This window comes from Antedon mediterranea, chromosome 5 (assembly GCF_964355755.1).
Source record: "Antedon mediterranea chromosome 5, ecAntMedi1.1, whole genome shotgun sequence".
NCBI classification, from domain to species: Eukaryota; Metazoa; Echinodermata; class Crinoidea; order Comatulida; family Antedonidae; genus Antedon; species Antedon mediterranea.
In genome coordinates, this window is record NC_092674.1 from 24,526,985 (window position 1) to 24,553,721 (window position 26,737).

Below are 26,737 nucleotides of genomic sequence, written 5' to 3' on the forward strand. Positions count from 1 at the left end.
GAAACGCACGGATGTCTATCAATAAAAACACTCGACGATTGAATGCGCATAATAAATGTACATTTTAACATGAACGTATTTTTTCACTTCAACAGTCTGACCGGATTAATTTGATTGAAAACTTTAAAATCTCCAATGACACGTACATATCACTAACGCGCGCATTCGAAAATATGCTATGACTAATTTACGCGTGTGCGTCTCGTCATGTGACGGTCGAAATTCACTTATGAATGAAAATCGAGCTAAAGTACTATAATTAATATAATTTCTCTAGGCATTTACATTGCTGTTAGACATTCCAGTTTCCTTTTTGTGCAGCTTAGCACTACTAGTAGTAGAATTAAGGTTACTAAAAGCGTCTATATTCAATCAAAGTATTTGTATTACCAAAAAAACCCCAACAAGACAGCAATTGTGGAAATAGGAGGAAAAGAGATTTCTCTAAATGAGTTTTGTCTTCTTTGTGATTAAAGAAAAAAGGTTGTTTTATAAACAAAGAAACTTACAGGATTAAAACGTCGGATACCCAAATGTGAAATCTTTCTAAAGAAATACGAAAAACTTAAAGGGAAAGCACATGTTGTTGAAAATATTTTACTCTATTATCTTTGAAGTGAAAGTCGAGTGGCTTTAATAAACTCCAAATAATCCACAAACATTTTTTTTTATTGTGCTTCTCGGGCGGCAACAATAAAAAAAATTGCACACTAGCGGTATTTACAAGCAAAAGAGAAAAAGAAATTGCATTCCTCGAAGGATATTGCAAAAGACACGTAAAAAACTTGTAAATATAATGGTGAATAATGAATTTATATTGGGAAATAAAACCGTGTACAATTATCGACTTTGACAGCTTCACAACAACATTGATATTCAATTACATCGCGTGTAGTATACATGCCATAAATGCTTAGCGTCTAGTAAAATGCAAACCTTTCCAACACGTATCTATTCTAATTGTAAATTTGAACTAAGTGGCAACATATAGGAAGAGGAAATGTAAGTTTGGTAATGGTCTCTTCCAATCTAAATCGTAGGCCTACCCTTGTCGAACTTAACTAAAACACTCCATAATTCCTATTGTTACTGATACCAATAAGATAAATTAAATTGAATCTATCAAAGGTCATTGTTGCTTTTTAATCGTGTTTTTAACATTTTAACTTTTTTTTTAAATATTGCACTTTGTATTTTTCATATGTTGACGTCTTTGTTTTTATACAAAAAAAAAATCCTCTATATTCAAAAGAATTCGTATAATTTCTTCTTTTAGGCTTATCGACTGATGCCGTACTGGAAGCGTTTGGTGCACATTTCTTCACGTTCTGTCAGATATCAGGTTATGATGAGATGTTGAGAGCACTCGGTGGCAGCTTGAAGGCATTCTTGGAGAATCTAGACTCACTTCATTCATACCTTAGCATGTCGTATAAAGAGATGGAAGCACCGTCATTTAGATGTGAAAGAGGCGAAAACAATGCTCTGGTTCTGCACTACTACTCTCATAGAAAAGGCCTACATCCAATTGTTGTCGGTAAAAATACAAGCAAAATATCCTATTTTGCGACCAATAAATAATCATTTTTATCACATGATCTGTTTATTATTCACCTTTGACCTTTTATATTTAATTAAGTAACTTGATATAGATCAAGATTATTTCAATAGAAGATGAAAAAAGGTTTTATTTAAAGATTATTTTATTAAAGATTTTTTATTAAATTTCTATTTTGTCGTACGTATATGAATATTCTCAAACCAAACTGATTCATCATAAAATAATCACGATAAGCAACTGAAATGTAAAATGATATTGAAACATTGAAATAGATATAAACTACCGGTACTCACCTGTCAATTATTACAAATGTTCCTTTAGGAATTGTGAAGGCCGTTGCAAAAGAGTTTTTTGACAGCGAAGTTCGAATGAAAGTGCTAAGCCAGACGCACGAAGAGGAGAGAAATGGAAAGAAAGAGCACGTAGAGTTTGCAATATTTCAGCGCAAAGCACGACGTGCTGAACCCGGTCCACCAAAGTTCGTGGCACAGACAAAGAAACATAGTGAAATGCACCTTAACAAAGAGGTAAGAGAAATATACTTAATGTCTTCTGCTTAAGATGCACTGGGAAGATTTATGGCGCAAATAAAAAAAAAAACAGAAAATAATAATAACAACATCAAGATATTTGAATTGAGCCATTGAATTTTGCTTCTTTTTTAATTATTTCCTGTGACAAAAACAATGTGCTAATATGTTGACATAATTATTAACTAACGTATATTAGTACTAAAAGTTAACTGTACTTTATACTTGATCCAAAATGATACAAAATATTGACTTGAGTTGATTACATTTCTACCTGCATTGGTAACATAATCTGAACATTTTAATTATTATTTTACTGTGGCTGAAAACAAATACAAAAGCGGAAATGAAAATGAACTATGCAATCTTCAAAGATAACTCCCTAACTTGTTGTAAATATCAATTTAAAAAAAGAGATCGGCACGTGTATTAGTACGTGAATAACTGCATTAAGCGTGGTTCTCACTAGCGACACAACATAACGCAATCTACGCAACGTAAGAAAATGTCCTTCCAATAATTGTGTTTGCCCCCGCCTGCGTGAAATCAAACCTGTGATGTTTGTTTTGCAGCATTGTCGCGTCGTCGGTTCCCATTTGTGATTACGAAATACAGCACTTTGCGTCGATACGTCGCTGCGGTACGCTACGTTGCGTTCTAGTGGGAACCACGCTTTAGTTAGGTAATTCTTACAAGTAAACGAACATTTTTGGAAGAGAAAACTCGTTTATTTTTATTTAATTTTTAATTTATGTGACATTATCTAAAATTAAGACAAGCTACTTACCATTTATTCTGATCAAATAAAGTAATATATCTAACCATTTGTTCGTAAATCCTGATTTGTTAAATTAAAACGAATGTAAATTTACAGTTGTGCGTAAAAACTTAAGTGATCCAGTCACATCAATAGAAGAATTGACACCCGATACTCGTATAATACTACGGGAATCGGCAGTTCATTGTCTCCTGACAATAACCTTTCTCTCTCTACTATACATTAACTTTAAGGTTTAACATAAAAAGTAAACATTGAGAAAGCCATTGAATTCAATTTAATTCAATACTTAGTAAGTATTGATATATATCGATCAATCCTAAAATACATTAATAACTAATATTTATCGATTTCCAAAGTTCATTTTTCTTCCATTTAATGCTAAAAGTATTTTCCGGTAATTTGACATGTCTATTATGCCTATTAGCCCTACAGTACTTACTTACGTCTTGTAGATATATTTTAAGAGATTGCACTCTTGTAGGCTATGTTATTTCAGTTTTCCTTCCGTGGGTCTGAAGTATGACTGATATTACAACAATTCATTGCGGTATCTATTTAGGTAACTGTTTGGTCTCACTTTTATCTTGTGATGTGAATAATCGTAGAGTTGTTTTTGATATGTTTTTTTATACAACTCATTCAATTCTGTTTATGATTGTCCTATTGTTGCTTTGTTTAAGTTGAATATACCAACTCGTACTCGCAGCAAGTGTTTGCTTCACGTTCCTTGTGGTCGTGTTGAATGCACAAAACGAGGTATTTTTCAGCGGTTACCTAACACATTTAATAGGTTACTTGTTACTTGTTACTTGTTTGGATATTGATTTATTTTATGATAGTTTAAATGTATTTAAGGGTAAAATTGTTAAATCTCTTTAATGTTGTGATCTTTGTTTATGTTTTTGTTGTTTATTTGAATACATTTTAAAGTTTATTATGTTTAGATTCAACCTGTTAGTGGCGGTTTCATCGCTGTTGGTTGACAACTGAATAAAATAAATAAATAAATGTTACTGTTCATAATAATAATAATTTAACTTTCTTATACAAATCATAATGTGGTTAGTATTTTCTACCCATCTTTTGTTATAACCTGTCTTGTATTTGTCACCTAACTAATTATACTTATAATTCTTCCGTTTCTACGAACTTTTTACAAATGCAAACGATTAATAAATCCATGACGATGCAAAATGAGTGGATGATTAGAATATCGTTTGATTGATTGCTTATTTCATCTAATCCTAACCTGATGCAGCCTAGCATTGATTGTGAACTCCCTAGTGACGGATGGGAACAGGTCTTGGTAAGTTTGCACCGTAACACTAAGTGGTGCTTCCACCAGTAGGCCTACACTTGCACACTTTAGCTCAGGATACATTTTGTATACCGCCGATAAGAGAGTAGGCATAGTCTCAAGCACAAGATGTTTGTCCCGCTTCTGTTTTGTCTCACATCAGATTAAATATTGTTTGGTTTCGTTTGGTATACACAAATACAGTTTTCGCACAAAATCACACTTTATCTGACGTCACACTGTTAACTGTTGACTACTATGTGACGTAAATAGTGGTATCCGATCAATTTCAGGATAATGTAGTTAAAAATATTATTTCTTGTTAGTTTTGAGTATGTGGTTTGTCTAGTACACAGATATTTCACTGTCTTCAAGTGGAACCTCTGACCAGGTGAGATCGAATGTATGTCTAAGCAAAGATTCACTCACCGTATTTATTTGCAATTTATAATTCTTAATATCTGGTAATATTCGTTAGTTGTGATTATTGTTTTGTATATGTCATGTTATTTTGGAAACAGAGCGGATTCTTACAAATTTGTTTGACATACACCTTGTTTAGTCCACGGACGGGTTTATTGCATTTTTCATGTACGCTATCAATACGTAATTGTCTTAAATAAAACTTTTACTACTTTTACGTCCTCATAAACTTCAGGTCATTACCATTATACGATAATTGAAAAAATGGGTAGCGCATAAACAAGAGCTTCGATTCTAAATTTGAGCATGATTCGGAAAATTGTTAAAGCGTATTATGAATTTCCAAAGTCCAGTGTACCATTCGAAAGCGCAAGCTCCATTAATGTGTTCACAGGAACCTTTATGATGATTCTGGATTAGTTTTTCACTTTTCACCCCTGGCAGATGTGGCAGATATCTTATTGCTCCTGTTGTAAATTGTATAGTTATACTATAGTTACATTCACTTTGTCTTTACACTTTTGACACATACGTATAAACTTAAATTCGTGATACATTGTTATAAAGTCAGTGTTCCTGCCTTGTCGTTAAGCACTAGTAGTATGTGTGGCTTAATGACCATTGATTGATTGTGGTTTATGATACAGTGGATTACTGTCCATATAATTTGTTTTCAACCAATTTATCAACTCTAGAAATTGGTTGTAAATGTGTCGTGGTATTTGTTTCAGACCAAGATTTATAACTCGCTTACAATGGAAGTACAGTTTCACAATCATTAACTAATATTATGTACACTAGAGTTTGTCGTGAACATCTCAAGATATTATTGTATTATAATACTACTTCGATGGGCTTGAAAAAATGTGACACCTGATCAGTGAGGAGTTACAATATACCACCAAATTCTACGGCCATCACTAGATATATCCCAACTGACTATCACAAGTCATCTAGGAACGTGTCTGAGAGGAGTTACAATATACCACCAAATTCTACGGCCATCACTAGATAGATTCCAATTGACTATTGCAAGTCATCATGGAACGTGTCTGAGAGGAGTTACAATATACCACCAAATTCTACGGCCATCACTAGATAGATTCCAATTGACTATCGCAAGTCATCTTGGAACGTGTCTGAGAGGAGTTACAATATACCACAACATTCTACGGCCATCACTAGATAGATCCTAATTGACTATCGCAAGTCATCTTGAAACGATTCTAACTGTACAGCTGCACATCACGGTTATATAAAAACTACCTTGACCAGAAAAATAAATGTGTTTATCCCTTTAATATTGAAATAGGGTCATTAATTTTGTTGATGTAGAAAACTCAACAGATTCAAACTAGAGTAAACATAAAATTAGAATGTTAATAAATTATAGATAAATAAATAAATACAATATTGGAGGTATATTATTATAGTCCAGTTAAACAAGAAAAATAATATTAAAGCATACCGGTATTCATTATTTACAAATGTATACCAAAGTTATAGCATAATTGTAAAGATTTAAAGTATTACCTCTATAGTGTCTTAGAGATATGTTGTATACAAACCTAAGAATAAATATTTGTACGTGTATTTACCCACAATTCCTACCTATTCTACTAATGGCGGGGGATTAATATGTAGGTCTGATGACGCGTTAATAACGTACGACTGTTCATGTCGTCCAAAACGATAAATGATCGCAAAACAAAATGGTATTAAACAATTACACAATTGTAATACCGCTTTCTACCATCGCCAAAGCACTTACAGGTAAAGAGTTCTGAAGCACCGAAACGGCCTAAATGAGGACAGACGCTCGCTTCAAACAGATTATTGCTCACTAGACAATATACTGAACTCGTGGAAACCGTTTCCTTGACATCTATATTTATGCGTTTTTTGGAGGCTAGATATAACCAGGATTTGACATCAAGAAAACAAAAATCCCACTGGGTTTGATTTATCATCTTAATGTAATATATAAACAGTCGTTCACAAAGTAATTTTGATTAATTCAAAATGAAAATATGGTGTACAATGCATAATTATTGATTTATTACCTTAGCCGACTAAAGTTAATTATTTTATAATAAATTAATAATTGAGTTGATTTAAACTAATAATAAAAATAGCTTTAAGAACAAAGGATTAGGTTACTAGGAACAATAAAAGCTTATTAAACACATCTATAACGTTTAAAAATAACATGTCTAATTTTGTTTTTTCACTGTGTTATCTATATTTGTATCGTATTTCATTGCAATCTTTGTACATATTTATCTTATAATTTGTTTCTTGGGAACATTCACGTAATACTGTATCCAATTTCAGCAGCTAGCTGTATAGTGTTCGTATTTAAAGCAATACTTATTACAATATTCCAGCTTCAATTTTGTTCGATAATAGTTTCTGATTTGTCGATGATTTTAGGATGGGTTTACCTAATGAACAAAATATACTTATACTTGATTATATCTATAGTACAGTTTTTGTATATTTTGTAAAGGTTCTTCAATGCGTGTACAAAAATTGTAATCTCTTAAATTTTAAAGATGTATTGTCCCAAAAAAAACATGGAAAATGAAGATTAATTAAATCAGACTTTGAATAGGTTATTTTGTAGTTTTAATAAACTTAATCACTTCCGTAGAAACAAACGAAAAAAAATGTTTTTTACTTATAAAATAACATAATAAATGGTTAAATTCAACCGAAAATCCATTGGCTGGCAGCCAATGATTTTGTGCTTTAAAGTTTTAGATACATTTTTTTTAGATCTAATTTTTTGTCAAAGTGGATAACTATTATGTGACATTAAAATGGCATATTAAAAAAAATTATTTTTAATGGGACAATACATCTTTAACTTGTTGAGAACACCTAATCATTTTATCATTCTTTTTTCTTTTTCATAACGTAGGATGTAGACCAAGTTATGAAAAATATTGAAGCAAATAAAGATGGCGGAAGTCAAAATGGATCGCCAAGTAGAAAAGGTTGGACCGCAATTCGGTCTTTAGTTGCTTTAGCCGGTTTACATGGAAACGAATTTACCCCGGCGTATCCTGAAAAACTTTGGATGGATCAGAAAACGTTCTGTGATTATTTCCCATATCATTTAGTGTTCGATAAAGAGCTGAGAGTTCTTCAAGCAGGAGTCCATATCCAACGTGTATTACCCAGGCTCAGGGGATTTGAGAACAATCACATGAACGAATTCTTTTCAATGATCCATCCTCAGATAGACTGGAACTTGAATAGTATACAGAAATTTATAAATATGCAGTTTGTTCTGGAGACAAATAGGAAAATGATAACACCTCATTGGGGTGATTCGAAACCGATGCTGCAGCTACGTGGTAAGTATAGGCTATAAACAACCCGATTCTTCATCTCCATCACTAGATACATCTTAACTGACCAAGTCATTGGTGTAAAGTTCTAGGTGTACAGTATTAAATACATAATAGCCTATACCTTGAATGGAAAATTGTTAAAGTTTATTTTGATTTATCCACTTTTTGCGGAATTTGAAATATTGTACCTAACATGCAAACAATGGGCCTTTTAAAGTTGCAACTGTCAATCAGAAAACCGAAAATTTGTGTTTTTCTGACTACGTATATTTTACATTCTACATTATGAGGTTTCATTGCTACACATAAGAGTTTTAAAACACAATCAAAGCGAATTCCTTGCATAAAAGAAAATCCATTAGAAAATGTGAAGTAATTCAAAATGGTTCAAAACAGAATTTTATTTTTATATATTCTATTGAAATTGGTGGTATTTTTCCAATTAATTTAACAATACTGTAATTGCAATAAGGATTTTGCATGATTTTGTTTGTGTCATTCTATTCCATGTTTTGAAAACTGAAAAACTTTTTTTGCAATCTTATTGGTACGCATGCGCATTGAAAAACAAATTCAGTACACTTTCACATCGGTTTCAATGTATTACTTTCCAACAGACACAAGACCTAAACATAAACCAATGGCTTTCTTTAATCGATTCTTAATCTTTATTCTTTCAAACATTCAAGATTTATGACTCATTTTCTGATGCCAGATTATTCTGCTGATATTTATTGCATTGATATATTCAATACAATCCTACAAAATGAAACATGTTGGGAAAAAAGTTACATAAACATTATCACTATTTGTTCAACTTACAGTACTTGAATAGTATTTTGACTTTACATCCAGATTGGTAAACAGATTGAAAAATGATAAATAACTATATCCATATTAATGGCGGATAATGCTACGTCGGATAAAGAATGACGATAAATAGATACATATACATTTTTTCCTACATAAAACAGAATAAATTAGAAAGGTTTCATCTCAGAATTATAGGATGAATATCTACGTTCTACTTTCTTCAATGAAAATAATATTTTCACAAATCAAATCAAATGACGCCATGATCACTGTACTGTAGCAATAAAATTGTGAAATCCGTAATAATTAAACAATTTTGAATTTGTTTTTCGTTCTTCATGTACCAGATAAACAGAAAATCGATTTAAAAGAAAAAAAAAACAAATTAAAGTGTCGGGTTTAATTAGTGGCATAGATTAAATCTCAAACCTTAGAAATACGACAGCTAGATAAAATGTTTTTCGAAGTATATTTTTGTGAATAGATGTTGAATGAATAGCTAAATTGAATTTTAACTGCATGGAGTAAACTTTATTATTCTGCATATAATTAAGAAGATAGATAAGCAAATATAGTAACAACTTCAGTAAAAACATAACAATTTTTTTTTCAACTTCCAACTTTATTTCTTATCTTTGCATTGGTAAATATTGAAAGTAGGTATCTTACGTCATTGTTTGTTTGTTTCTTTCTTTATTTCCATTCACAACAAGAAACATAAACATACATAAATAATCATTACAAAAATGAAAGAATAGAAAGGGGGAATCTCTGAAGCACAGCTTATTAGTAGAAACCCTCTGTTACACAACAGTTTATAAATAGAAATATGAAAAAAGGCACAAGGGCATAGGCAAATAAAATGTAACTTTTAAGAAATAAATGCAAATACTCCTTTTTTTATCTTAACAACAAAAAAAATATAGTTTTCTAAGAGAGTAAAATGTAATTGTAAAAAAATACCTGTTTTAATCAGAGTATTGCAAAAGTAATTTATTTTTGTATTTTGTTTTAAAAGTTAGGCCTATAGGATTCTTAAGTAACTTAAGAGTCTCAGGTATATCACGCCAAAGTTCAACCCCTTTACTAACTAAACTTAATGATTTTTGAGTGGTTCTTTTAAATTGTGGGTAGAATTGGTGTTTTTGTCATTTCATAAGATCAGCGTGAGATGAACGGCAATGAGACACAAATTCACAATGATGTTTTTTCAAATTAACTAACACGGTTCAACGGTAAAGCAATTTTCGTACAGACGTCGATAAACCTGATGTTATTTTTTTATGACTAAGGAAAAAAAACATTACATCTTTACTAAAGTATTGAAATCCCCAGACACAAATTGGTGGCGCCCTATTCCAAACAACATAATTAATGACGTAAGCTGTATATGCGTCGTAAGAGGGTACAGAAGTAAAACGAGCAAAATTTAGTCTGTTTGAGAAAAAAACAGTATCATTAAAAAACATTTGGTAAAAAATACATTGAAAAGGCTCATAATCAATTTGTTTTCATTGTACGAAAGATTTTTTCATTTGTCGGCAAAATATCAAATTTTTTTTTTCGGCTTCATTAAAAATGTATTGTCCCCCAGAAAAAAAAAGTTGATGAATTTTATGCCATTTAAATATCACATAATAGTTATCCACTTTGACCAAAAATTGGATCTAAAGCAACCTGAAAAAACTGTAATTTAAAGCAAAAAATGGTCAAATTGGCTGCCAGCCGATTAAGTTTTGTTTGAATTTTTTTTTTTTTTTTTTTTTTTTTTTGTATTAATATTTGTCCTCAGTGAGGAAATTCGGATTAGGCCCTCCATAGACCCACGGCAGCCAGCAGTGCAGTGCCTACCAGATTAGGCAATGAGAGTAAAGCATCTTGCCAAAGGATGCAATTAGTATGGTACAGATAACCTCGAACCCATGCCTATCACATGCTAGTTCGATATTACCATTACACCATCACTCAACCATTTAAAAATCATTTAACCATTTATTATGTTATTTTATGAGTGAAATCATTATTTTTTTTCTACGGAGGTGATTAACTTTATTAATACTATAAAATAACCTATTCAAAGTGTGATTTAATTAAATGATGTTAATTTTTCAAGTTTTTGGAGGACAATACGTCTTTAACAATTATCTTGACACCATGTAGCAGAATGATTCGACATTTGAAATATTGGGTTTAGCTGGATATCCGACGACAAAATGTCAAGTTGAAATTGATGAGTTCAGGAAACAATAGCGAATAATGTTGTTAATGACGTACGTTCGATAACAGTTTCAGCGGAAGAGCACATCAATCGCCGTTCACAGATTGCATTAGAATACCGTATTTAAGAAATCATGCTCATTTTCGACGAACTTTTAAAGAATCACTTTCAACTTGTAATTCCTTACAACATATCATTTTTACTTAATTAGAAGCTTTGTCCATTAATATTAATGAAGATTTATGGATGAACACACTGTTTCTGAAAAATGTTCTATGAAAATGTGTATAATAATGAGGTAGGCTTGAAAAAAAAATTAAAACTAGAGATTCCTTTTAAAAGATAATGTGTATTTAAAAATTATGACTGTAATTTCAGAATTGTTTTGTGACACAACACAACACAAATATGTTGCCTGAACATTCTTGTTTAATTCAATCATATAAATAATTGTTTTTAATTGTTTTCTTTAAAATACTGAACAATGTAAGATGAAAAAAATCTTAGGCCAACAGTTATATTTCATTAGATGTCCATTAAATTCAGTCATATTCCCTCGGTATTCCTCTGTGTTATTAATATCGACATACCATGATTGTCGTAATTGTATTTTATCTATTTAGTACTAAAAGTAGTAACTACACGAAAAACATAAATATTGTTTAATGCTAATGAATGTATAATAATAATAATAATAATAATAATAATAATATTTATTCGGTCATCAATGTAAAAATAACCAGGAATGAGAATAGGCTAAAGCCCAAACAGATTCTGCACTCACTCCATACAATACAATCAGTTAAAGATAAAACCATATACAAGAAAAATACAAATAAATTATACATAACATGAAATATAGTGTTTTGTTAGAGCAGCCTTAAATATTGAAATTGTTTGTGAATCTTTTATGTCATTTGGTATTTGCTCCCATAGTCTAGGAAAGGAAACAAATACAGAATTATGAAAAGTATTGCCTTTCGAATTCCAACGTAAAAGCCTACCCGGACATCTTTCACTAGTTTTAATATACTCAGAAAGAATGGGGACAGTAACCTTTCAACACCTTAAATCCTAATGAAAGTCTATGTAATTTAAACAAGTCATCAATAGATAATAATTCATTATTATCCCTTGTTGTATGTTAGTAGCCAATAGTTTTCTATTTTATATTTCTTTCTTTCTATAAATAGAAAACAATGTAGCAACATTAATTTGTGGCTTGTTACACATAGCATGCCCGTTGTGCATTACGTCATTCAAAAATTACTCACGCATAACGGATTGTAACTAGTACCATCACACATACATTAAAGTGGATTCTGTTTTTTCAAATATTATGTTTGATATTATTTAATGGATCATTCAATATCTTAATGTGGTTTATCTTTTTATAAGATAATTAATAATTATATTATATGTATTATTTAGGTCAGATGATATGGATGGATAGCATTGAAGCAATGGTCTACATTTGTTCACCAAGGGTTGTAAATCTGAAAGAACTTGAAGAAAGACATTTGCATCTTTCTGACATTCCATTCCATGACGTCACAAGAGATCTGATTCTTTTCAATCATCAGCGATTAGCAGAGATCGAACTTGGAAAGCAGCTGGAACAGAAGAAAGAAGAACTCCGAACTGCAATGAAGGATTTAGCCAAAGAAAAAAAAAAGACAGATATGTTGTTGCATTCCATGTTGCCTCGTCAAGTTGCCGAACAATTAAGAGAAGGCAAAAAAGTTGAAGCAGGTAAAACCGGAATGCGCATTTTTATTATTTTTTTATTTTTATTATTATTATCATTATTATTGTTATTATTATAACTTATATTTATCTTTCTGTATTTAGTAGTAGAGTATGTAAGAGATAAGGCACAGTGAAAAGAGAATGAGACCAAGACAAACGAGAAGGGAAAACAATCAATGTGAAAATAAAGTATGCCCGGGAATTTATAACAAAAAAAAGCATCACAATATACCAACCTTTTAATTTTAAAGATACAATTTTCAATACGGTCGACCCTTGATAAATTGGTAATTAGTGGCAGTGGCCTGATTCAGGTGTACTTGTTGAGAATGACTTGCATGATTACAAATCGATATTGGCTTATTCATTGCAATCTACATTTACAAAACAAATAAACGCATTGAAACGAAAATCTTACATCTCCACCAACTAATACGTATCGAGCTAGACTAATTAGGCCTACACTTAAAATTTAGAGTATTCTGAGTCTGCTGTATATTGACTTAATTTGATGGACCCATTTGTAACATGAATTCGTTATAGTTTCCTGTAAAAAGTTCTTGATGTTGTTGCATGTTGATCATCGTTTTATTTGTGTGTTAGTTATTTAATTCAAGTTAAAATGTGTTTATTCTCCTGATGCACAGTACCTAACGTGGACTATGACCCAATTTACATTACAATTGGGTCCTGGGCCGGCCCAGGATCGGGTTCAAATCAATCGGCGTATTTCCACTTGCGTTCCAAACGACGCCCCTGACGATTGATTTACTTCATTTTCTCAAACCATTATTCACGGTTCACTGCATAAGCCGGCCCAAACATAAAAGCCGTTCTTGGACCTACTCGAGAGGTGGTCCAAATCTGCATCCGGCCCAGGGCTGGCCTAACTTTATGGAGTGTTTACATTTACCGATTGGCATAAGTGCAAATGTCATTGACAAATCTATATGTAATATTAAAAATGACATTAGCGTCCGACGATCTAGTAAATAAATTATTCATTGTGCGCATTCGAGGAAGTTGTGACGTGCTTCCTTACTCTATATATTTCTTTTGTAAGGTTGTGATTGGTTCTAGGTACAGCAGACGACCAACGATACACGAAATTATACGTTGTCGGCAATCGAATGCTTCTTAGTTTTGTGCGCCTCTCAGAAACACATGAGTTTTCGTAAAATCGCTTGGGATTTAACTAAAAAGTCCATCCCTATTGACGCGTTTACAGTCAACCAGACTTGTCTAGTCTAAATTTATTGTTTTATGAAACGCCATATGTGCCAAAATATTTATCTTTTTGCTAATATTAATTTGAAACTGTCAATCACCACCAACAATGTTATTTGTAGACTTGTCAATATGATGTCAGTCAGAATTTGAAACCATGTTTGATCAAATTTAGTTGTTGCTACGTTGCACTAGTAATTGCAATAAACCAGGTGACCTTTTGACTCTAGCGATTACGTGTCTTAAGTGCTTGTGAAGTAATAACAAAAACGGAAGTAGGCCAAGCAACATTAAAAATTATACAATTCGGTTTATTTTACTACTAATGCATTGTTGTTTTTTTTTTATTCTTTCAATAATGCTACGGTGCTCATTGAACGAACGGCCGGTCGGCGCTGACAAAATCAGATGAGCTCTTGTGGGACGCTCATGTAAAACTGAAAACGAGAGATTTTTTTGTTGTTTTTAGTTTTTATGGTTGTATTTCTCATGGTTTTCACAAGCGCCTTAAGCACTTTGTGGATATGTGCGCTCTATAAATCTTATTATTATTAATGTATGGCCTAGGCCTACTATTTACTGACCAATTCGGTTCTATGTAGGAGAGTACCATACGACCCCTATCGACCGATAGTTTTTATGAAATAACACATTTTACGTAAAATATCAATTTTACAGATAGTCTTGACTTTCTCTTTAAAATAAAAATGAAAAACATATTAACATTAGAAGTATAAGTCCTATATAGTAAAAGGGAAGATCGCAACATGCTCATGTTGATGTAGCAGAATGTTATATGTATATAAGATTGTATTAATCTGGTATACTTTCTACTGCGATGGCATCTATTGCACTTAGAAAATCTGTGCTCTGCTTTCTAAATTAAGCTAGGATGAAAACAGCTTTTTGTGATTGATCGTTTTATGATAAGAAAATGGCACACGTCTTACACAAGGTTCAATTAAGTAGTCATTTCAAGTCTTAGAGAAATTGAATTTTGTTTCGTAGCAGACCGTGTGCTACTCAAACATCGTCCAAGTGGGTTTAGAATATATTCCACAGTGTCAGATCCAGACATTTTACATGGGAGATGGGAGGGAGAGCAAAATAAAATAAGAAAATTAACGGAAATGAAAATATGTTTAAATAAAAATCAATAGGAATGAACGAAGGAATTTTTTTTTTTGCCGAATTCTTTCGCACTTTCTTTACTTACTTTATCGTTTTTATTTAGCTTTCTGTTTTTCTATTTTAGAGATACAACCACTGATACCCATAGTATATTTTTGTTTGTCAAATTTGCATTTAATTATAAATAATCTACTATTGTTTACGTTGTGTGTAAAATTGAAATTCGATTATATTATTTGTCTGGGTGCTAAACTACTGTAATGCCAGTACAATCTGCTATCTGTACTGTTTATTAATTGAGAAGTGTATTTATACAGAGTTTTGACAAGGAGCTTTGACATTAATCCCCATCTTTTGACAAGAGATAAAAAGTCCCCATCTAAAATGGCACATCTTAATATACTTAACTTTCTGAACATAAAATGAAATATTCTTTTACTTATTTGTTTGGGGAGAGAGGGGCGGGGGAGAAGTTACATAGGCTAAAGTGGCATAATACTTAAAACAATGAAAGATATGAGCATATTAATAAATTTGTCATTTTTAATTTCAGGTGAATATGACATGGTGACATTATTGTTTAGTGACATTGTAAGTTTCACAAATATATGCTCAAAGTGTCGTCCAATTGACATTGTCAACATGCTAAACGCATTGTACACACGATTTGACAGACTTACGTCGGTTCATGACGTGTACAAGGTAAGAAAAACATCTATCATCAATCTAAAATTGAACAGGCTAATATAGACTAAATATTTTGCTTGAATGTAGGGATTTGTCCAATTTGACTCGCTTGTGAAAAAACAACAATGCTGTATATACTGTGTACTATCGCAATACACTAAGGGACTCTTACCTGACCATTGTAGAACGCATACTGTATATAAATATCGAAATAGAAATATCGTTAATAATGTTACTAGGCCTAATATATTGATTGATATATTTCTATATATCTTCTCTTTTGTATAGCGAGCTTTTGTTTCGGGACAGTAGAAGGAAGAAGACTTTAGCGTACAAAAGTTGATTAATCTGCGCATGGATAGTTCATTATTATTAAGTTCATTATATGAACTACTGTATATTTGGTGATATTAACGTTTGCTATTCGTCTACCGAATCGAAAGCTCGCTATTGATATTTAATTGGTAACCTACTATCATGATCACATTTTACTGGAAAGAAACGGCACCACCAATATAAAATTGGACCCCTCCCCTCTATCTTTAAGATGGCTGTATTCACCAGTCTTGATTATGTTCATTATTAAAATGCACAATATTAATATATATTTTTATCTTGATAAGGTTGAGACAATTGGAGATGCATACATGGTGGTAGGAGGCTTACCGCTACCTATCAAAACTCATGCAGCCCGTATTGCTAACATGGCACTTGGTATGATGATCACTTCGAAAGAAGTCAGTTCACCAATCACAAAAGAACCAATTGGGGTACGTAATAATATTAGCTATTGTAAAGGTTCGGTTGTTTATAATCCTGCACGCATAGGCTACTCTAAACCGAACGAAGTAATACCACATTGTCTGTACATACATTTATTTCAGTCTCTTATTGAGACTCAATAAGATTCAAGCCGTTGACTCAATAAGATTCAAGCCGTTGACTAATCACAGGCGATAGTTCAAATGATCAATCGCGTCGTGATTGTTCAACTTACTTATGGCGCGGTTCCAAGTAGGAACCACGCCTTAGCACTATTTGGTGTACTGTCACACATTTCACACAATGATCTACACGTTTGAATTCAATAATATATTTTAATGAAAATATCGAATGGCATTTGCAATAAATTAAACGATCCAATGAACTGGGGTTTTTAAATCATTCTTTGAGCAAGTTAGTTTAAATTGCTTAAAGTAATATTTTTTAGAGCATACAAATACTAATGGAAAATTAATTAGAAAGTATACATCATTATTAAAATTATTATAAAACCCACGCGTATGTTTTTTTTCATTTGTTAGTTTTGCAATATTATAAGATATTGATTATTTCGTTTCCAATGAAATTTAATAGCAGTGTAGTTTGATACTTTGTATGAACTGGCTTTAATTTGATTTTTGATATTTTTAGATTCGTGTTGGTATCCACAGTGGGCCGGTGCTTGCTGGAGTTGTTGGTGACAAGATGCCCCGATATTGCTTGTTTGGGGACACGGTCAACACAGCGTCTAGGATGGAAAGTCATGGTCTTCCGGGAAAGATTCACATGAGTGAAAGTGTTTGCAAGTAAGCCTAAAAGGATTATAAAAGAAATGACAATTAAAGATCAGTAAACATTTTTCATAAACCAAATTCGCACATATTTTTTTATACAATGTAAATCTGAAGAAAATTTTCTAAACAACGTAATCTTACTTAATCGCCTTTTTTACGCAGGCTATAGCTTGATTCATCCTAGGACGTATACCAGCAACTTATTTGACCAATCACAAGCGCGCGACGGATCATCTAAATGTAGATTGTGTTGGTCAAATTACCTGCGCTGTGTGTACCTCATTGCGTCGCGTCCTAGTGGGAATCTATACCTGCGCTGTGTGTACCTCATTGCGTCGCGTCCTAGTGGGGATCTATACCTGCGCTGTGTGTACCTCATTGCGTCGCGTCCTAGTGGGGATCTATACCTGCGCTGTGTGTACCTCATTGCGTCGCGTCCTAGTGGGGATCTATACCTGCGCTGTGTGTACCTCATTGCGTCGCGTCCTAGTGGGAATCTATACCTGCGCTGTGTGTACCTCATTGCGTCGCGTCCTAGTGGGGATCTATACCTGCGCTGTGTGTACCTCATTGCGTCGCGTCCTAGTGGGGATCTATACCTGCGCTGTGTGTACCTCATTGCGTCGCATCCTAGTGGGGATCTATACCTGCGCTGTGTGTACCTCATTGCGTCGCGTCCTAGTGGGGATCTATACCTGCGCTGTGTGTACCTCATTGCGTCGCGTCCTAGTGGGAATCTATACCTGCGCTGTGTGTACCTCATTGCGTCGCGTCCTAGTGGGGATCTATACCTGCGCTGTGTGTACCTCATTGCGTCGCGTCCTAGTGGGAATCTATACCTGCGCTGTGTGTACCTCATTGCGTCGCGTCCTAGTGGGGATCTATACCTGCGCTGTGTGTACCTCATTGCGTCGCGTCCTAGTGGGAATCTATACCTGCGCTGTGTGTACCTCATTGCGTCGCGTCCTAGTGGGGATCTATACCTGCGCTGTGTGTACCTCATTGCGTCGCGTCCTAGTGGGGATCTATACCTGCGCTGTGTGTACCTCATTGCGTCGCGTTCTAGTGGGGATCTATACCTGCGCTGTGTGTACCTCATTGCGTCGCGTTCTAGTGGGGATCTATACCTGCGCTGTGTGTACCTCATTGCGTCGCGTCCTAGTGGGGATCTATACCTGCGCTGTGTGTACCTCATTGCGTCGCGTCCTAGTGGGAATCTATACCTTGTATTAATATTACTTTTTCTTCGTCATAACAAAACGTAAAAGAAATTCTGTAATCAATAGGTGGCGCTACGTATTTTAACTTTTCGGATTTCGAAAGGATGACATTTTTGCGAATGTTTTTTAAATAGCGTAAAAATATCAAAGAATTAAGAGAAGCAAGACAAATCAAATGAAATATTGTCTGTATTTCAGATACATGAACATTATTATTTTAGTATTTGATTATTGGGTATATAATGGTTAGGTTGTAGAATAACATAATAAAAGCCAAAGTAATCTTTAGCGCCGCCTAGTTTATTCTCTAGCGCCTCCTATCAAGTGATTGTAATCATGCCCAATAGGGGGCGCTACATTGGTCTTTAAAAATATTTCAAATTTTGAGTTGAATCAAGAGAAGGGTGAAATTGTAATCCTTATTGACCACAATCGCAACACAATAAACATAAATAGTATTTGCCGTGATTCCAGCATTCATAGGCCAATAATTTAAGTTTGTTTAGTTCTACTCTACGAATGTAATGATTGCTATTATTTTTGTTACTAGATGCTTACCGAAACGTGGATTCCATTACACGAGTAGGGGTGAGATTATAGTCAAAGGTAAAGGTTCAATGACAACGTATTTCTTAGAGGGCAATGAGAACGCGACTATTGATGAAATACTTGGTAGAGGTCAAACGTCAGATACCGAGAGTAGTTCAAGTAGAGGAAGTACGCCAGAGAAAGCAGACAAAGCAAAAGATTCACCAACATCTCCAATTAAAAAGGGTGCGATTGTGTTATTTTAAAATTTGAATTAAAAAGAAACATGAAAAATGGAGATTAATACAATTCACTTCTGCAGAAAAAAAACCAAAACTAAAATATTTCACTTCTAAAAAGCCAAACAATAAACTCATTGTCTGACAGACAAAACAAAATGTTAACATTTTAAGCATTTTTTATTTTATTTTGTTTTAAGTCTCAAAGTCATAAGCTAGATCATTCCTTGTTGCCTTCTTACTTTCTGCTTAATTCATTTTGTACAATTTAATACTAAATAAAGAAAATGATAATAGGAGAAAATATGCAAAATATCGCTCAAACTGACGACGAAAGTGGTTTTGTATCTGATAATAAGCAGAACTATTTATATATCTTTTCATAATTCTTTAGTCTATTTTTATTGGGCCTAGTCCTAGATCCGAAATTTATACTTTTTTTAAAGTTTGAACAAAAACCCAAATTCTCCATGCTTTATAATAATAATAACACTATATTTGCCTTGCTTCTGTGACATTACATTTTTGTTTGTAATTTCAGAACTTTCCAACACAGACCAAGATAAAGTAGTACCTATGGTATATCCAGATGACATAAAATCTCCTGACAAATCAAGGCTAAGACCTGGAGGAAATGTTTACTCCACTGTTGAACGAAGTGCATCTAAGGGTTCTTTACGGTCAAGTAAGTGTTAAACTTCTCCCTCTATCGACAACTTTTAACTGATTGGAGGTTAGAAATACAACCATTTTCAGGAACGTGTGTTACGTCGCACTTTGCAATACAAAGTTTGACGGACAGCATACAGTAATTAAAAAGTGCAACAGCTCAGTCATTTCAGCATTACAACAAATGCGAAAAAATTGCCACAGGTTATTACAAAGTAATTTAAAAATGTATTTTCTTAGTACATACATAAAATATGTAGGCCTATTGTATCGAAATGAATTATGTTTGTACTAATTCACAGACGCGGGTGGCAACGGTCATCCGGGCGGAATATCTTCAATAAGAGAGCAGACCGAACCAGGTGAAACTGCAACCACCAGCAACGGTATTGAAGATTCGCCCTCACCGGCCGTCTACTCACAACACAGAGAATCAAAAGCATGTGCAATTATTTAAACACTCCTCGTCTTATAGGTTTACCAAAAAATGTTAATAACCGGTTTTTTTATTCGTTAAATTATGGGAATTAAACTGTACATCCGTGTATAGTATTTTGTATTTGGTTCACAAAAATTGTCAGTTAGGGGTTCAGAGGAATTGTCAGTTAGGTGTTCACGAGAATTGTCTGTTAGGGGTTCTCAAGAATTGTCAGTTAGGAAATATCATTTAGACGACAAAGGAAAACAGGCAGACGCCAAGACACGCTAATTTTTACAAATGATCGATCGTTTTCCCGAAACGAAATCTCATGGCTACCCTAAGAACGTTATGTTATTTCCTGAAATTTACATAAAATTTAAATTATTAATGTAGAAGATCTATTATAGGTAATACATTTTGTACAGTTTTACAGTGGACTTAACGTATTCCTGGAATAGGCCCTAACACTCCTCTCCTCGTCTTTTTTTAATGTTGTTCTAATGGGTTGTGATTGCACTTGAGTAACTAAAAGAATGATTATTTACCACATAAGTTCAGTCATACATCACACTGTAGGAAAGATTCTTGTGCGTCCGTAACGCTTAAATAGATGTTCTACATACCTAATTGTAAGCCTAACTAACTCAAACCTCTTTTACACTCTATACTGTGATTCATTATTTTATTTCTTTTTTTATTAGATTTATAACGACTACGATAAGGTTCCAATTGACACTAGTTAATAATATGTTTTCTTATCTTCATTTTGTATTGATTGCAATAGGCTGTTTCATAAATTAAATTATAAAAATAAATATAATTGTACGAGTTACTTGTTATATATTAGATATTTTAAATATTACATTTATTCAATTCAATTCAACTTTTATTTCAGACAATTGTATTATGCTATGAATGTTATACATGTAATCCAGTATAATTAGTGCGTATCATTTTATAAGACAATATTGCACAATTTTTAGATTTGTAAATATGTAATATAATTGGATTTAAAAAGACACGATGATATAATATCAAAACAATGTGACTGACAGACCAACTAACATACTTGGACATAGACCGACGAAACGAAAACAACATCTAAAAGTGTACAATTCTAAAAGTGTACAATAAACAACATATTATTATAAGCATCTGTATTTATGTAGGTCCAGTAAATTTTACCGAAACAATCGGTATAAAGTCCAATCAGGTTATAGTTAGATATCTTTGACATAAAAGCTGTTTATTTAAAGTATAATTTGTATATAGATATAGTTTTAACTTATGTGTAAGCCTTTATTTTGAATAGGCGTACAGCAAACGTGGAGTCGGTGGAATATCCGTTATTTGTGCGTGTTTTGTGGCAAATTGTTTAAGGCCTCTGGTAACATTCCAAATTCTGTATTATATTATTACGTATTATAAATTATGTAACTATTTCACAACAGTGTAGTTACATTGTGTGAGACTTGAATGAAATCTTTGAAGCAATGTATAAACACATAATTATACGTGCATATAACTTTCAAATTATTGCATTGTTATGCAGTACGTTCGGGTACATTTAATATCCCGTCATGTAACCGAAAGTCAACAGGTATAATGGTTTTTCCTCACTACACCACATCACTTATTCCTTTGGTATTGCAGAATGTGGTGTGGGTTGTATGTGAGTATGTGCTCCTGTACAGCAATTGGGGGTTACTAAGGCTGTCCAGTGTTTAGTTCATTTATTTCAATATCACAACCTGAGAGTTAATTACTATTTGCACGCTGGTTGAATGTTACTGACGTGGTATTGTACGGTATACGATGAAAACGTATCACTAACTTACCGAAGTAAGTATAAGCACTGGTCCTTATAGTTCAGTTTACGATTCTGAAAAAGTCAGAAATAAATAAATGTAATAGTACTTCTATTCACTATTTTGGTACAGTACCGTGTATTTTTAAAATTATCTAACTACACATTGAACTTTGTTTATTTAGTTTCGCGATCGTAAAATATTCCGTCGTTTAGAAAAACTTTAAACATTCTGCCGTGATATCAATCCAAACTTCTACGCACGCGCAATGTGTTTAAAAAGATGAATAACATATTCATGGTAAGCCTAGAGTCTCCATTATTCGATAACTACTAACTAACATATAATTTCTGTTTGGTTTGTATTCCTATTTGATTTATATAGTTTTTCATCCGTAAAATAAAGGAAAACCCTCTTCTTAAATATAATAATCGCACTACAAATTAATTATCAATATCTGAGATTTGTTATGTGATTTTATTTTGCTAATACTAAATAAAGCCACCCAGAAAACCTAGTGTATTTTTTGCTGAATCTAAATTGTTTAATTTGACCCAAAAATATAAGTATCTTGTCTTATTTAGAAATAAAGAAACCACGTATGAACACCATCACCTTGTAATAGTTATGTTATATACTGTTTTAGTATTTTCCAGTACCGCAGCGGAAAAAAAGGACAATTTTCTACATTTCGGTTAAATCAACAACTTGTCATTAATTAGGCCTACTAAATTAGTAGATTAAAAACAATCATATTAATATGTAAGACTCTCTACCTTAATGTAAAGGTAATTATCCATATTGAACTTTATTCAGAATTGTTTGCAAATGATGTCCTCGTTGACTTTACCGTTGTAAAATCTCTTTGCTTGACCTAATTTGTACGCATCTCCGCCGTTGTCTTGTTTTATTTCCGTACATCGCACTTTCCTATCCATTTTCCTGTTCAGACAGTTTGCACAAGTCTACTGTTAATCAGGCCTTAAAATATCCATTCAAATAAGTAAATAACCTAAAATTCTATAAAAACGTTTAGTATACCGCTAATAGCAGATGTATGTGGAGTAAACTCTCAAAGTCGTAGAGACGAACCTAGCAACATGCATATTCCATCGCACGCTAACCAATTCAGAATCAATCCACTGTTTATAAATTTCAAGAACGCCACTTAATTTCGTTAAGCAGAAATTAGAGGTCATTATAAAAAATCCCATAAAGGAAGAAATTTACTAACAAATTACTATTTAACGATACGGCTCAAAGAGGAACGGTCATCGTATTGGTTACTCTTGGTTAAGTCTTTTATCAGTAAGTATATCAGTTTATTGAACTTATGTAAAATTAATGTTGTTTCGAAGTCAGCAACAAAAAAATTAAATTAGACTTTATTTAAACAATAAAAAACAGTTATTTTTATTGTAACTTTACTGTAGGTCTACTAATCATTCATTTATTTTTCATATTATAGGTAAAGTCATAACTATAAATTGGTGGTGTCTTCAATTTAAGTGATTTAGTTTAGTTTTAGTTTACTCTTTAGTTTTTGGGGGAAAAAATCATTCTTGACCCACGGTATGCCTAATTCATCCTACTACTTGTAGAAATGTTTTTGTTGTGACGTCACAAACAACTGTAGGCTATTATAAATTATATTCAATCTATCTATTTAACAGGGTTCATAAGATGGAGTATAAACGAATGGTCACTGTATGTGTTGTCCTTGTCCTTTGTGTATGCGTAAGTAGTGAGCGTGCCGACAACAAAACGCCAGAAGACAAGACACTTCACAAGGAAGGGATGAGCATTGTTCAGAAAGTATATAGAATTCTGGAGACGATAACCAATATGGAAAGAAACCAAGAAAGAGAAGCAGAGCGCAAAAAAGAGCAAGATCGCTACACTCCCAAGAGGAAGGGTGGAGAATTTAAAACGCAGGGCTGGAGGAAAAAAAGAAGCACTTTCGGACACAACTTGATGGATATTACATTTATACAGCAGTTGGACTCTGACGTTAACGAGTTAAAATTGGATGTTAAAGATTTCTTAGAAGATCTTGGAAAGGTAATTCTGTTTAATTTGATTTATTAATTTGTTTTGTAAAATTTCTGATTGTATATGGACCCACGGAATCTACAGTGCAGCAAAACGTCAGGGCCAAGAACGTCAGGGGCTGAGATGAGAAAGTGAATCGGAGTAGCATCTTCCAAAAACACTGGTTTCTAGATATGTAACCAACCAATTGTTAAATCTAGACACTTTACAACAATTTGTTTTCTTTAAAAATAACAAACAACTTGTGTATTAAAAATTCAGAGAAGCGGAAAATCCACACTAATAATAAATTATTTTAAAAGCATAAATATTATTATATATAATTTGTATTATTAGATTTTATAAATAAAGTAATTATTGGTAAGTCTCGAATTTACTGTTGATATACAGAGAATGACATGGCAATAGTAATCACAGGGCACAACTAATCGAATGTACAAGGCGAATTTTTTTATTTCATTACATTTTTTAAAATTTCTAATTACTTTGCTAACACTAGTTTTGAAGCTTAAAATGGAACATGCATTTCTTATATCCAAACCATTATTTGACTATCAATTTTTACAAACCTTTCTTTTTTTATGCAGTTTAGAGAATTGTTCTTTCATTGGATGCGAACATCGTCCAACAAGTCCCAGATCAAGTTCGAAAATAGCGATAGCTATGAATTTGATGGAGACGAAGATATATTTACGGGGTAGACACTGCATGATTAGTATCATGATTATTCAATGCTATTGTTTTTTAAATTTGCCGTTATGCTTTTCTTTATGTTATTTTTATTTTTTAATTAGAGTTCAACTCAGACAGCATCGTACGACGAGTTCTCTCGTCGGGGGAAAATTAAACGTTTAAAGTTCTCCCGGCGACTTAAAAACTACGCCCGACGCTATCTCATGACGACTCGTCACGTCGACTCGTCACGTCGGGATTCAATGCAAACGAGTCCAGACGTTTCGTCGGGCCTCGTCGTGCTGTCTGAATTGGCCTTCTATCATTTTACTGTTAGTGCAATAAAAGGTGATTGTTATCAGACGAAAATTATACCTTTAAGGTATGCCTTATCTTAAAGCTAATTTGACTTAAGTAAGCAGTCAATGTTAGTGTTTAGCATAGAGTTTCTATATATAATATTAATCTATATTCTATTTTGTAATTAAATAATATAATTAACTTCACATATACGTAACGAATAATTATTTATCTCTGCAATAGATCAAATTCGATAAATATGTCACAATGTACACAAAAACAACTGGCTTGACCGCTTCAAATATTATACTGTCTGTGTACCATGGTATTACACAGAACATAAAGAAATTAATTAAACGTGATTTTATATGATAATGTTAAAGATAAATATATATCAAGGCTTTGTAATTAAAAAATAATCATACCATATTTATAATACATGTTAATTTGTTATTGTCATTTCCAATTTTAACTAGTTTTTAATAATTGTATTAAATTGTACTTTTTCATAAAACAAACCTTGAGATTAACGAAGTATTTACTATTATATATTTTTAATAAATTTACAGTAGTAATTTGTTGTAGTGCTTGTAATTACGAATTTCAGGATAAATTTAACTAAATTGTTTTGAATGAGTAAAATATGTACATTTTATTGTAAGTTACTGACTCTCCAATGACCCTTGACCTGTTCAAGTTAAGTCTAAACTACAGAAGACATCAAGCAAACCCAATATTCCGAATATCTGTACAAATAAAAAAAATTTAATTTCACGAAACAAAACAAAAACACTTTGAATTCTAATTTTTATAGCCTAAATATGATTGGGCTGGGTGATTTGTAAAGCAGTTTTATGACATTAAAACAAAAGATGTATTTGAATTGTTGGTATAGCATAGATACGACTGGGATGTGATGGGGTGGGGATAGAGTTGTCTATTTGCCAATTTGCTATCATATCAATTATTTTTAGGTTTTTATCGACGCCAATTGAACGAACACTTTAGGCCAGTATGGTTTTTATACCTATCTTAATTGTCCTAATTTTGTATGTTATTTATGATTTGTACATTATTGATCAATTAAATATAGTAGTGAATAAATCTAAGATCTACATTGGTCTGGTATAACAGTAATACATACACAACATTGTTGTTATTTTTTGTTTATTTGGTGAGGTGAACATTTAAATTATTATACGAATATTTATAACGAGACAAAAAAAAGATGACTTTGATGACGATGACGACGACATTGTTGTTATTTTTTGTTTATTTGGTGAGGTGAACATTTAAATTATTGTACGAATATTAATAACGAGACAAAATAAAAAGATGACTATGATGACGATGACGACGACATTGTTGTTATTTTTTGTTTATTTGGTGAGGTGAACATTTAAATTATTATACGAACATTCATAACGAGACAAAAAAAAGATGACTATGATGACGATGACGACGACATTGTTGTTTTTTTGTTTTGTTTATTTGGT

General features: G+C 32.6%; 2 protein-coding genes across 3 annotated transcripts in view; both read left to right on the plus strand.

Annotated features, from left to right (window-relative positions):
* LOC140050009 (guanylate cyclase soluble subunit beta-2-like) overlaps positions 1 to 22,331 on the plus strand; it is a 45,606-nt gene extending 23,275 nt beyond the window's left edge. Inside the window, exons 4-14 of one of the 2 annotated variants that reach the window (XM_072094989.1) lie at positions 1,277 to 1,537; positions 1,883 to 2,088; positions 4,131 to 4,178; positions 7,516 to 7,954; positions 12,414 to 12,734; positions 15,643 to 15,791; positions 16,400 to 16,546; positions 17,190 to 17,344; positions 19,103 to 19,326; positions 19,861 to 20,004; positions 20,291 to 22,331. In XM_072094989.1, the coding sequence (XP_071951090.1) occupies positions 1,277 to 1,537; positions 1,883 to 2,088; positions 4,131 to 4,178; positions 7,516 to 7,954; positions 12,414 to 12,734; positions 15,643 to 15,791; positions 16,400 to 16,546; positions 17,190 to 17,344; positions 19,103 to 19,326; positions 19,861 to 20,004; positions 20,291 to 20,445 (2,249 nt within the window). In that variant the 3' untranslated portion in view covers positions 20,446 to 22,331. The remainder of the gene's footprint in view (positions 1 to 1,276; positions 1,538 to 1,882; positions 2,089 to 4,130; positions 4,179 to 7,515; positions 7,955 to 12,413; positions 12,735 to 15,642; positions 15,792 to 16,399; positions 16,547 to 17,189; positions 17,345 to 19,102; positions 19,327 to 19,860; positions 20,005 to 20,290) is intronic. The other variant, XM_072094990.1, reaches the window with a different exon arrangement.
* Positions 22,332 to 23,583: 1,252 nt separating this feature from the next.
* On the plus strand, positions 23,584 to 25,356 carry LOC140049407 (uncharacterized). The gene is made up of 2 exons (XM_072094286.1): positions 23,584 to 24,278; positions 24,857 to 25,356. Exons 1-2 carry the CDS (start codon positions 23,901 to 23,903, stop codon positions 24,968 to 24,970), a joined length of 492 nt encoding a protein of 163 aa, XP_071950387.1. The 5' UTR covers positions 23,584 to 23,900; the 3' UTR covers positions 24,971 to 25,356.
* Positions 25,357 to 26,737: the final 1,381 nt, after the last annotated feature.